Raw genomic sequence first — 12,734 nt, forward strand, 5'->3', positions numbered from 1 at the left:
TTTTGTTAAACTGAATTCATAAGTTCATTATTTTTGACACTCCACTCTGTAAAGGTGTCTGTGGTGTCAATATACTATTCCAATTGAGTGGCCGCCAGGGCTACACAGAGTCATCGAAAAATTATGATGAAATTATGAATCCACATTGCTGTGGTCTCCTTAGTTCACAAGTAGCACAGTGAAAAGCTGTGTTGCAATGCAATCTAATTATTGAAGTGCTGAAAAGATAACTGGTGTCTGTGACAATGCAATATGGTGCACGGTACTTACCAGCTCTTCTTTCCACTTCAAAATTTGTACTTTCATATGACGAGACATCATCCTTCAGTCATTTTTATTGACAACCCATTCACTCTATTTCTTAATTTTGTTTTATACAGCCATGGTCAAGGACAAGTGTTCAGTATCAAGATGGGCAAGTTTTGTTCAACATTGCTTTTGACACTCACTGGTCAAGTCCACTAAATAAACATCAAAGCAGGCAGAATAATTTATTCAGGGCAAACACTATTCGGCAAGATGTGCTGAATAATTTTGAGCCTTGGTGTATGTTAAACGAGTGTTGTTTGTTTTTTCTCTTTCTATAAAGGCTTGAGAAAACGAGAGCACGACCTTGCTTTAAGATTTAATTTCCTACATCACAACAGCCCTCAATATACATTCGGTCACATACTACTTGCACTGTTCAAATTACATTCCGTGTAGTTCTCAATGCATTTGAGGGCACTGGCATCGCTGAAGATGAAATGAACAAGGTCTAGTTGAAATGATTGATCTTTCTTCAGGATGTACATAATCAGTGAAGTGACAGCATATCAAAATGCCAATTCAGTTTAGCTGTTATGTCAACAGGAATTCTAAAAGCACTATAAAGAAAAACACAATGCTCTTGCTTAATTTGCTACAGGTCTTGAAATCTCATGACTTCTCAAAAGCACTGTAGTCTCAATCTAATTGTCAGTGTAAAAAAGTGCACACAGAGGGAAGTGTACACTAACCATGTACATGGAGCAGCCAATTGCATACAATGCTCCAGGCATTTTCTTTTCTTACTAGTTATGTGCAGAAGAAGATTTGCAATTTACAAGGGCACAACACATAATGGAGATGTCACAATATCTCATAGGCATCCAGTGCCATGAGGTAAGTTAAGCCTTGACGCAACTAGTTCCTTAAAACAGTTTAAAGTAATCACTTCAGACAGAGGGTCTAGACAAGTACAAATGGTGAAAGCAACCAGACGAAAGTGACACTCATCACGTTATTCTTTTGTTCATTTAGGCTGATTTGCAGGAGACTAGCTTCTCCCCCACAATTATACTTTTGCTCCACATACCCTTACAATGACAGGGTAGGATCCCACTCACTGCTTCACAGATAACTTGCTCATCCTTACTATTATTTTTTGCAAACTAACTGAGGCTTAAATTTTGGAAGCCATGAAACTACCACAATGTTGTCAAGAAGCAAAGACTATCGATAAAGTATATACAGACAAACATAAGCACTGAACCTCTACTGTTTGTTGCTAATGAACAAGCTTACATGTGCTTCAGTGCATGTGTTGAATTGTTTTAAGAAAAACCTAATAAAAGGATCAGATGTACAGATTTCAGAAATCAAGTCATACAATAACATTCATGTTGTGCAAGTAGAAATGGAAGACATGCAAGCCATCCAACATTGCCACATTCTGTTTCAGAAAAGCCTTTTTTTGCGTGTCAGACAGGACAACCAAACGACAACTAATGCAACTTCTTTTCTACTTTGAAATCTCTGCTAGTACTTCTATAATTTCTAACTTGCTTTTTTTGTTCACATGACACCTTCTCATTTAATACGTAGCTACAATCCTTAAAACAGAAGACAATGTGGCCATTATTTTCTTTAGAAATAGTTGTGGTCTGTGGCCGTCATATTTAGGCATCTACAAGTATGACCAATGAACACCTTGTCACAGGTCAGCGGGACTGAATAAGCCACATGCTCCATGCAGGTGCCATAGGTTTGCTTGCGCTTAATTAAACCGATTTCCTTCAATTTTCTTTGTGAATTCACTCTTTTGCAAAGTGCAGTAAACTGTACTGGTGCAGAGAACACAACGCTCCCACTAAGCTTGTGGCCAATTTTTGAAGGTTAGTGTGATACAGTGTGGCAGTAGGGGATGACAAGTAGCCAATTGCCCCTCAATTTTCCTATGTGATAAAGAAAAAACGTTTTTATGCAGCAAGACATGGTAATGTTAACTGGGTCGCATATCTTCTGTTTTTTTTTTTATGAGATGAATGCTGTCATATGGCTTGATTTTTGAAATCTGTGCACCTGATCCTTCTAGATTTTTCTTCAAGAGATTCTATGCATCTGTTGAAGCACATATTGCAGCTCGTTCATCAGGAATAAACGACAGTTGATGTTTTCTGCTTATGTTTGTCAATTCTTACGTTCTGTGTCATCCTCCTTGTTTCTGATGTGCGCTGCCGTAAGATATCATGACCTACCAACCAGAATGTCCTAAGTTGTTAAGAACAGACAAAAAATTGCTGGCTGTTAAACCAAAACAACATAAATGCATACCGTGTACATGAAATCAGTGCAACGACTGAAGAAATATGGCATTGCTTGTCTCCCAGCAAAATGTACAAACTTCATGAACATGTATAACAATGCAAAGATTGAGAGACAACCCCTTAACAAAAAGCAAGGAGTGAAAGTTGATCTTGAAAAAGCATGTGACTAGTACAACTCTGCCTAGGATATTGAAGAGCTTGCCCATGCTGGCTCATGGCGTGAGAATGTATTGTTTGCTCAGAAAAGCACGCATGTTCTCGTCTGTGAGATACATGCACAGTAAAATGCCTACTTTTGCAAAGTATACTTTCTGGACCTGCAAGCGGTGAAAAAACTGGAGTTGATGCAATGCCACAGGCAAATGTGGCATCTGTGACCGTAACAGTATTCTTTACGAAACAAGTGAGTCAAATTTACCACAGCAAGAAGTCAGAGTTGAAACAAAAGATTGAATTTTACATTCATCATGAAAATTCCATATAGTGTCTAATATACAGAAATAAATAGGAAAAGTTATTGTGATACTAGTAATAGAACCAATAATTTGATCTGTCCACCTCAAAAAGGAACACGAGTTCTTCCATTTCATCAATAGTATGTGACTGATTGCTAATATATATCTTTATGAAGCAGTACTTAGTGTGGTCTTGTGACCAGCTTAAGCTCTGAAGAAAGGTAAAAGCTGTGTGATGGCATATGAGAATCTGCAAAAAAAAAGAAATAAACAAGCACATGTGAAAGCAACCTCTCCTTGTTCCACAGGCAAACAATGCTCCCTGGTTCGCGTCATGTAACAAAATAAAAAATGAAAAATAAAACGCCTTCACAACACTAGTAAAATTGCCACGTTTCGACTGCCATCGAGACAATGAACAAAAAATAAAAGCTCACACTGAGAGGCTGAGACATCAAAGTAATTATAGGCTCACATGACACATAGTTATGACAATTGTCCATGCTGAAACACATTCACATGAATTTGCCTTTTTAGAAAATACATTTACACAGGTTCTGGATTAGAATAAAAAATTAACTCAGACAGGTGTAACAAGAATGTTGTAGCAAAAACAGCTCTGTATGCCTGTCTTTTGTTGTCTTGTATAACATTATGCAAGTGTCTACAAAAACAGACAGTGATGTTGACAGCAACATCACCAACATCACCTAAGGCTTGACCCAGGCTGAGCCAACACAACCTGAACTAGGTCAGCTAGAAACCTAGCCCAAGCTTTACAGCCAAAGGTGTGTAACCTAGACTGCAAATATTTCATCGTGGGCCTACGGACAGAGTGTTCAGGGCACACACAGCTCAAGGGCAAGTCAATCATGGTCCGCCTGAACACTGCATTGTCATTTTGTTTGAAGCAGTCAGGATGGAAGATGTTCTCCTGCCGTTTGGACGCCATGAAAACACACAAGGCCAACACTGTGCTGCTCCTAAGTGTTGCCAACGTGGGCGCTCCTGTGTGACCACAGTCTGTACGATGCACACTTTGAAGAGCTTGTAAGCATTTTGTTAAAAGAACACTGTTCCTATGGGCAGCAGAGTTTCAGATGGCTTCAGTGACTCACTGCAAGACTGTACTGCAAACAGATGACTATCACAACACCCACTCATAAAGCACTCCACCTGTGAGGGAACACGTCGAAACATGGACGACTGGCAGACTTTACCCACAACAGAAGTGTAGTTCAGTTCATAAGTGATGGCATCTTCTGCTTGCTTCTTTTGAAAGAAGTATCCTTGCTGAAGCCTCAAAATGTCCTCAGCTTGCGTTACTGAAGAAAAAAGAAGCCGCAAAGCCTCTCAGCAAGCCTTTCCTTGAGTCTTCAATGCCTTACCAAGGCAGGAGAGATGCACGTGCTGCATTTCAACACTCGCACTGCGTTACAGGCTTCTCCGTAAGCCAGCTGTTTGTCTATTTTCCTTTTTGCTACACAGTCATAAAAAAACTTTTGTATCAAACGCGCACTTTTGAGTTCCTGTCACAACGTGCGTGCCTTGCTTGTCAGCAGCCAAGGACAACTTAAAAAAAGCCACCTTTGTTTCTTCCAGCACCAGTCCAGCTGGTAGGAAGTTGGCCTCAGTGCCGTGGTAGGGGCATGCCCTTTGGCCGAGGCGCATGCACATGTGGCTCGCAGTCACAGTTGCGTGCCTCATGGTGAAGGTGGACCTTGGAACATCCTAGCATGTGTAGCCCTCATAGCTGGGTGTCGCCCATGTTGCACAGGTTGTGCGACTCGATGTACGTCAGCAGGCCACGGTAGAGAAACTCGTACTGGTTCTGCAAAAAACAGGATACTCAATGTGAAGATCGATTTATTAACCTTTTGATTACGTAATTTATATTTAATATTTGTTTCATTACGAGAGACCTGCAATAAGAATGTTGTACAAATGCCCAGCTCGGCTGCAGGATTAACTTGCACCATGTGGTGTAATCTAAAGAGCTAATCACAAGTGTTCCTGCATTCCTTACACGTCAGAATATAGCTGCTATAGCTGTAAATTTAACCTGTGACCATAGCCACTGAGCAAGCACAAGAATTCAGTTCGATTTACTAACGTTGTAAGCTGAATAACATGTGCTGGTGAGTGCAATGCTCCCATCACATGCTATACACAAGACCGAGTTACGGTAAACCATTTGGATGATTATTATACTAAATTAGCTTTATTGCCAGGTCTTTCTCCAAGATGAAAAGTATTGACACCAACATCTGAGGTGCTAAACACCTGGTGTCACAGTATTTCCAGAAGCACACAGTGTACTTGGAAAGGCATTTATTCAGCTATAGCAACTGCACTATCATGTTTATTATTCAAATCACATAGTGGTCATCAGGTACACATGGCCACCTTTAATTTTTTTTTACAGTGTGCAATGTTTCTGTTTCACCTTTAGCTGCTTAACTATATGACAACCTGCATTTTTATCATTCAACCTTGCCTTGATCTTCCTAACACTCCACAACCTGATGCCGTTATTTCCTGGTCTGTATCTTTCAACTTAACACATTATACATAATCATTTACTATGTTCATCAGTACTTTTATCACTGGCAACAAAACAGAAACTGTCTCTTTCAGCTCGCTTAACTGACAATTCACTGTGCAATAGCTTTTTTTCTTTCCAGCCAAACAAGGCTAACAAGGAAGCCAGGCTTTTTAATAATGAAGACAAAAACCCCGATTGTGTTGAGAATTATAAGTGGAAACAAAGCTGTGTACAACCTTCGCTCAATTTTGTAGTGTAAGAATGTACACACCGGCTGGCTGTGAAATGTTTTACAATAGCGCGCTATGATTAGCTGTTGAGGATCTTCTTTGAAACAGCAATCAATGGAAATTCAAACTTTACATTCAAAAGACTTTTAATTAATTATGAAAAGCGTGACTCACAGGTGTCTGTAGCATACAGTGCCTCTGGGAACGAGTGTAACGTGCTGCTTGAAAAACATCCACCCTTTCCTCAGCTTTCAGCTGTTGTATCAACACACTCAGTGTCACAAATACACTGCTCCTGTCACCACCGCCACTGCAATGTGAGAAAAGAAACAGCAATGAGTCAAGCACACAATGTCACTCACTGACATAATATATTACATAATAATAGCATCAAAACACACTTCATCATCAATCAGGTACTGTGAACACAAGAAAAAGTTAAGCCAGAATAACACTGGCCTAGGATAAAGTATGCTGACAATGTAGATGCACATCATTTTTCTATAGCACATAATGTAGTAGCATCAGAGTCAGCTACACAACAAATGAATACAAAGGAGCCATTGCACGACCATAACATGTTGGGCTGCTCTGCTGGCTCATACACTGAACACCACAGAAAATGATGGCAAATAGCATGCAAAACTAACTGCCTGTAAGCAATAGAATAGAAATGGCACCACAAACTGTAGGCTGATGTTCAAGCATGCTATAAGACTGTCTTTGGATCAAAGACATGCATATTTGTTTGTGATTAAGAATTAACTTACATACAAAATTACCAGACTGCTTTACTGAAATTTCTAAAAATGAATTCTGGAGAACAGTTAAAGTTCGCATTTTGTCCTAAATTTACTGTACTTGGCTGTACTCAACTAATAAAAACTAAAGTTGAAAGAATAAAAATGTTTGTTTTGGTATCATCAGCTGTCATTGGTGGGCCAAGAGAACTGGCACGTATGCCACATTGCATTCGGTGCCACAATCCTGTTCCCGCCTAATGTAAGAGTTACACACCTGTGCGAGCAAGTAAGCCAGAGATATTGAAATTGAAATTTTATTCTGCAACAAGAACACGTTACGAGGAGGGCATAGTTGGAACAGCCACTTGTACATTCAGCATACAATCTGAAGTCAAGAAAAGCAATGCACGAACACAGCACATGTGACATACCTGCAGTGTACTGTGACAGGTCCACCACTTGGATGTAGTGCTTGGCACTGCTGGGCACACTCTATGAGAGCAATGATGCTCGCTGTGCTGTCAGCATCTATGACTGGCTGCCCAACCCAGCCCAGGTACTGGAATTGTGTGGTACGATGGACGTCCCCAGACTGTAAAGAAGACAATATTTCTCAGCTCAAAGCACATTGTCTCAAACACTATTTCAGTGCAACCAATTTATTCAAGTCATACTTTTGCATCTGTGCATAATATATTCTAGTGTGTGCAAAGCAATTTAACTGGCCACAGAAATACTGAAGATTGAAATGTCTTGTACAGAGCATAAAGGGGCCCTGCAACAACTTTCGAAGTTAACACACATACACATCTCACTCTGCTGCCTCAAGGAATCTCCTGGTACAAACATTTTTTGAAACTGTCAAATATAAGCGAAGTTATCACACAAAATGCGTGCTTTCCCTCTCCTTTCATCACCAAAGGCATGCTGGAAACTAAACGGAATTTCCTCTTATGTTTTCTTTGACTGCAACTTCTAATTCAGATGTGCAGCATCCTATGGGTGGTTACAGTATCTACATAATCTGGCATGCAGCCTCCGAGATTGTATGTTGGCAGGCCATTCATGAAATAAGCCAATACGTGCGACGCCTGCTTGCTCCGGCCTACAACATAGTTTTTTAATAACAAAGTGACTTTTGCCATTTTTTTGGCTGTCTTTGACATGGAATTGTAAATTCCCTGCAAGCAATGAAATAATATTTGGCTCACTTGTTCGAAGGAACCTTAACTGCAGACTAGCAGCGTTTTCTGACTATATTCAAAAAGTGTTACGGGCTTCTTTAAGATGTTTCTTGATGGACTTACATTGTGAAGTGAGCGCAGAAAGAGAGCCTGAGCATATACGCCCAAATGCATTTCTACAATGCCAGTATGCAGCCATACAGTTGATTTCTTCATTCCTTCTGACAGTGATTTACAGCAGGCAACTTTCTCAAGTGACTGGGAATTTGCTTAGAATACTTAGCTTGAAATACTTAATTGTTCCTGTACATGAAGTACTTTTAATTTCGGAAAGAAGTCTACATTTATGGGTACAGTCAAACTTTGGCATTATGAACATGAATGTAAGAAACCATCATATATGACAAATCAGACACAAACTTTCACGTGGTATCAGCATGTAACAAATATGCTGTTACAATGAATACCACCTAAGGCAAAGGTGTTTTCCCAGTTGATATGATACTTGGTAAACATATTGTTTGGTAGTACAATAAAACTTTCTGAAGGATGAGAACGGATTATGGTACTTAAATAATGGTGAAGTTTGTAAAAAGTGACAAAATAAATTTTAGCCAAAGTAAATTATTTGTTTCTGAATGAGCAAATGAGGGAAACAAAGAAAATTTTCAATTATCTCAGTAATATTGCAGGCTGTGACACAATGAAAAGTACTCTGATGAATTGCTGACTAAAGAATGAAACCAAATAAAAATTTATGTGAATAAATGCAGTTTCAATGCTAAAAATAAAATGACAGTAAGATAGAGAAAGTTTTTAATAATAATTCCTTTCACATTATGCACATCAAAGAGTACATATTTCCTTTCTTTCTTTTTAACATTGTACATAACATCACCACATACCGCACAGTGCCAGATCAATACATGATGGACATAATAATTAAAATACAAGAAGTCATGCAATCAAGGTTTTGGACTGTTACCTTCACATTGATGACGTCAAACTCGCGTTTTACGAAGTAGTTGCAATTGTCTTGGGACACAAACTTGACCTTGACATAGTCACACATAAGCTCTCCATCAGACGGCCAGTACTGCTGGCACTTGGTCTGGAGTAAAAATGAAAATTAGGCACCCACAGCTTGCCCTGATATTGCTGTTGTCAAAAGTTGTACCAACTGAACCAAGTGAGAAGTGTAAAAAAAACAAAAACTTGAACATGATGCAACACTGTTACAGTACAAATACAACAAAAGCAAAAGAAGGAATGCATCACAGGACAAAAGCCTACAGTGAATAGCTTTGTTATAACCACACCAGCTAAGTATTGCACTGCTTATTGCATTAGAACAGGCATGAATATTTTTCGATGCACATGTTAGCTCAAACTTGTATGATGAAAAGTTGTTGCAAGTCACAAAATTATAGACACATAGAAATGATAGACATAACTATAAATTATTAAAACACAGCTGTATGGATTAGGAAGCAAGCATACATAGCTGATACAGCAATAACTTGGATATTGATTTGAACAGTATCAAAAAATAGTACGACATATCGGTAATTTGATACAACAGCTGATAAACTAATCAGCAATACCCCTAAAATATTCATGTTCAATGTCGAAGACATAACAGATTACCAAGTTTGAAAATGTGCTTTGTCATAGCATAGAGCAACAGGTATTTTGGCGCATCACCTAACGTAACATCTTTTAGTAAGCTGAGCAACCATGGTGTAAAGAAATAAAGATAAAACATATACGCATGCACTATATATAATTATCCTCAGATTTAATGAATTGTTTGACAGCATCTAGCATAACAGTGCCCTTTCGTCAGCATACTTCCAACAATGTAGAAAGTGATTGCAATACCGCTTAGTGAAACACGCTTGCAGGGGTTCAGCACAGCATTAGATATTATATAGAAAGTGGCAAAGGTTTTCAACGTAGGCATAGCATAGTGCCGGTAAACATTTGCACGAGATTTCCAAGGGAATGTTAGAACTGTTCACTATAGGCAATTATTATGCATACCTGGGTTTTATACGAGTCTGCTGCATTCTAGCTAATATAAAGGGGGAAAATTGGAGCAGTTCCAGAATGAAATGCACAAAGCAGGTAACCTGTGGTCTATTAGGATGCAGAATGGGTGCCAAAGGAAAAAAAAAATTCAGCGAATGATGGCAAGAACTTAGGTGGTGTGGTAAGAATACAATATATACAGGCACAGGATAGAGTCAGCTGAAACAGGACTGGACAGGACAGTAAAGGACATTGTCCTAGGGGGCATAAATACACTGACAATGACGATGATGGAAAGCATGGCAGTTCAGCAAAAATATTAAAGTACAAGAAAGCAAAAAAAAGAGCACGAAACAAAAACAGCTCCATTACTGTGAAACCTGAGGAAATGTATAGCATGGGCACCCAGCGATTCCCGTTCATAGAGTTCCCAGCGATTCCTGTTCATAGAGTTCCCACTGCTCCGTTTACCAAACTGTAGATGACATCAATGTTTGAGGTAAGCATGTAGAGTTTCCCCGAAAAATTTAATTAGAGCGCAACCACACGACACATTCACACACACACACACCCACACACCCAGGCATCAATCACGTGTGGGTGGGTGTGTGTGTGAATGTGTCGTGTGGTTGCGCTCTAATTAAGTTTTTTGGAAACGATCTACCAACTGGCCCAACAACAAGTTCTTTTGGAGTTTCCCCGGCATGAGCAGAATCTTGTTAGTGAGATTCACAAGCTCGGTGTGCAATGTGCACGCTACTTTTTGCTGCGCTTTATCAACTTCCTGTTAGTTACAACAGTCTAGACGCTTGTCGTGTCGTCTGCAGCGCGTTCCGACAGGTTGTTTCCTCGTTCAGATGTAGTGACAAAGTGCCAGAGAAGCTCCCATCGGAAGAGCAATCGCGCCCTTTGCAAGGCGGTGGCGCCCTTCTTGTGCGGTGTGGGTGTGAGCCACATGTTTCTGAAGAATTTTTAGGTATTTTAGGTTAATTATTGGGATTACTTCTAGGTTATTTCTGTTAATTATATTATTTTAGACCTTGTTTGTTTAGTTTAAGCAGTGCTAGCCTTGTTTTATGCCTGTATTGAATACTTGATTTTGAGCACGAATGGAGCTGGGCCCCTAAAGTGGTACGCACGGAAAACAATAAAATGGTCAAAAGAGAAAGTTCCACCCACCTGCCCCTCGCCAAGTTCAGAGAGCATAACTATGGTAGAAATGCACTGCTCCTTGATCATGCGCCAAAACTCCACGACAGAACAGTCTAGGGGGTCTTGAGTGATGATGAAAGACAGTGACCGGTCATAACCCTGTGAAATATACACCATTCACACATCAGAGAATGATTTATGCCCGTGATCTTTTCCTGACACTTTTACTACAAAAGCTATATCTGGTAGGCAAATACCTTTGTCATAATCAATATTCATGATAAGAGCACACTGTTCTTTGGCATAAGTTAACATCATTTTAAATTGGCCCCTATATATCTGATGACTCATTATATTCATGATTGTTAAAGTTCAACTGTAGTGCAAGGTAAGCTTCTTTATGAAATATGTTACTGCTAGCAGGCTGTTGAAAAAGCAAGGCAGCAATGTCTCTGTATAAAGACATAAAAGGTCAGGTATCTAGAATTTTTAAAATGTTATAGCACTACAACAGAACACATGTTTGTTGAGCCAATTCTTCTATAACAGGAATAAATACTATTATAAGAAAGAAGGTAAGGCATGCAGTCATGCGCACAAGAGAACAGAACCAGACAACACAAATGACATCGGTATTTTCTCTTGTGTTTTGTCTGTACGTGTCACCTTCTTTCATGATGATTCCCTACCAACTAGCTCAACTTTCTGCAGTTCTATATAAGAATATTAAGTCATAAGTAGGCTTGGGCAAATTGTTTGGTTTGAAGAGCGGACAAAGTGAACTGCTAACACGAGTGTAGAATAATTTCGAATTGAATAGTTTCTATGGTAGTTGGGTGTGCATAAAAACTTCACATATGTGTCAGCTATTACCAAATCAAAAGTTTGTTGGTTCCACACTTGCGAAAAAAAAAAGGTCCGGCTTACCTCTGAAGTCAGTTTATTTTTGAAGTTCTGATATTGAGATAGTTAATGCAAAAGAGCAAGGTTAATATTTCTTACTTTTCCGGTAGCATGAAAATTTCATTTACAGGCTCTTTCTAAATGTTTGTCGTGCTTAAGGTTATACAAAAAAAATTTATTGAGGTTAAGACTTGAGGTCGTAGGAGCACTTCACGTTCAGTTATCCTGTGTCATTGCAATGCTGCACAGCAAAAGCTTAACTGCAAGCAGTTAGCGCTTTTCCACACTGTTCTTTCCATCTATATGTGAACTTATAACTCTTTCCATTATTTAAGAGCATAGAAAAATGTGTACGCCAGTTAGCCACTTTTGCAGGCATCAGCCTAGCCCGCATGTGATCTTTGAACCCCCTATTCCTCAACCCCAGGGCAGGGTAGCATACCGGATACAAACTTCTTGTTAACCTCCCTGCCTTCCTCTGCTCTTTCTCTCTCTCTCTCTCTCTTGGCCCAAGAATCAATGAATGGCAAACATCCTGTGATGGTAAGAGCTTGTCTTGGCTGGGTGTCCTAACAAGCACTGATGTGCCACGTGTTTACTACACAAGTTAGTTTTGTGTCACATAAATGCAAATATACTGGCAGCAGCTGTATAAGGCTCTCAGGAAATTGAAAAAAAAAAAACCATCAGCTAAAGTCAGAGTATGTGGTACAACCCAGATGAATGGCACTATTTTCATGGCTGCCATTTTCAATACATCTCACATAGTGTAAAAAAAAGAAATCAAACCAGACTCCAAAACCTAAAAGCAGTTATTTTGAGGGGTTATACATGCAAAGTTGGGAAAAATGGTTTATACACAGTAATACACGCTACATTTTGAATTTTGCCGTAGTTTGCACCTGTTTCCTATCCTAAAGAAAT

At 39.3% G+C, this 12,734-nt stretch overlaps 1 protein-coding gene across 1 annotated transcript in view; it reads right to left on the reverse strand.

Moving 5' to 3' along the window:
* Positions 1-331: 331 nt before the first annotated feature.
* LOC119404682 (receptor-type tyrosine-protein phosphatase alpha) overlaps positions 332-12,734 on the reverse strand; it is a 104,072-nt gene continuing 91,669 nt past the window's right edge. Inside the window, exons 25-29 of the mRNA XM_049419368.1 lie at positions 10,935-11,066; positions 8,710-8,835; positions 6,972-7,132; positions 5,972-6,107; positions 332-4,853 (exon numbers count right to left, since the gene is read on the reverse strand). Of these exons, the coding sequence (XP_049275325.1) occupies positions 4,770-4,853; positions 5,972-6,107; positions 6,972-7,132; positions 8,710-8,835; positions 10,935-11,066 (639 nt within the window). The 3' untranslated portion in view covers positions 332-4,769. The remainder of the gene's footprint in view (positions 4,854-5,971; positions 6,108-6,971; positions 7,133-8,709; positions 8,836-10,934; positions 11,067-12,734) is intronic.

Source organism: Rhipicephalus sanguineus, chromosome 9 (genome assembly GCF_013339695.2).
Source record: "Rhipicephalus sanguineus isolate Rsan-2018 chromosome 9, BIME_Rsan_1.4, whole genome shotgun sequence".
Taxonomy (NCBI): domain Eukaryota; kingdom Metazoa; phylum Arthropoda; class Arachnida; order Ixodida; family Ixodidae; genus Rhipicephalus; species Rhipicephalus sanguineus.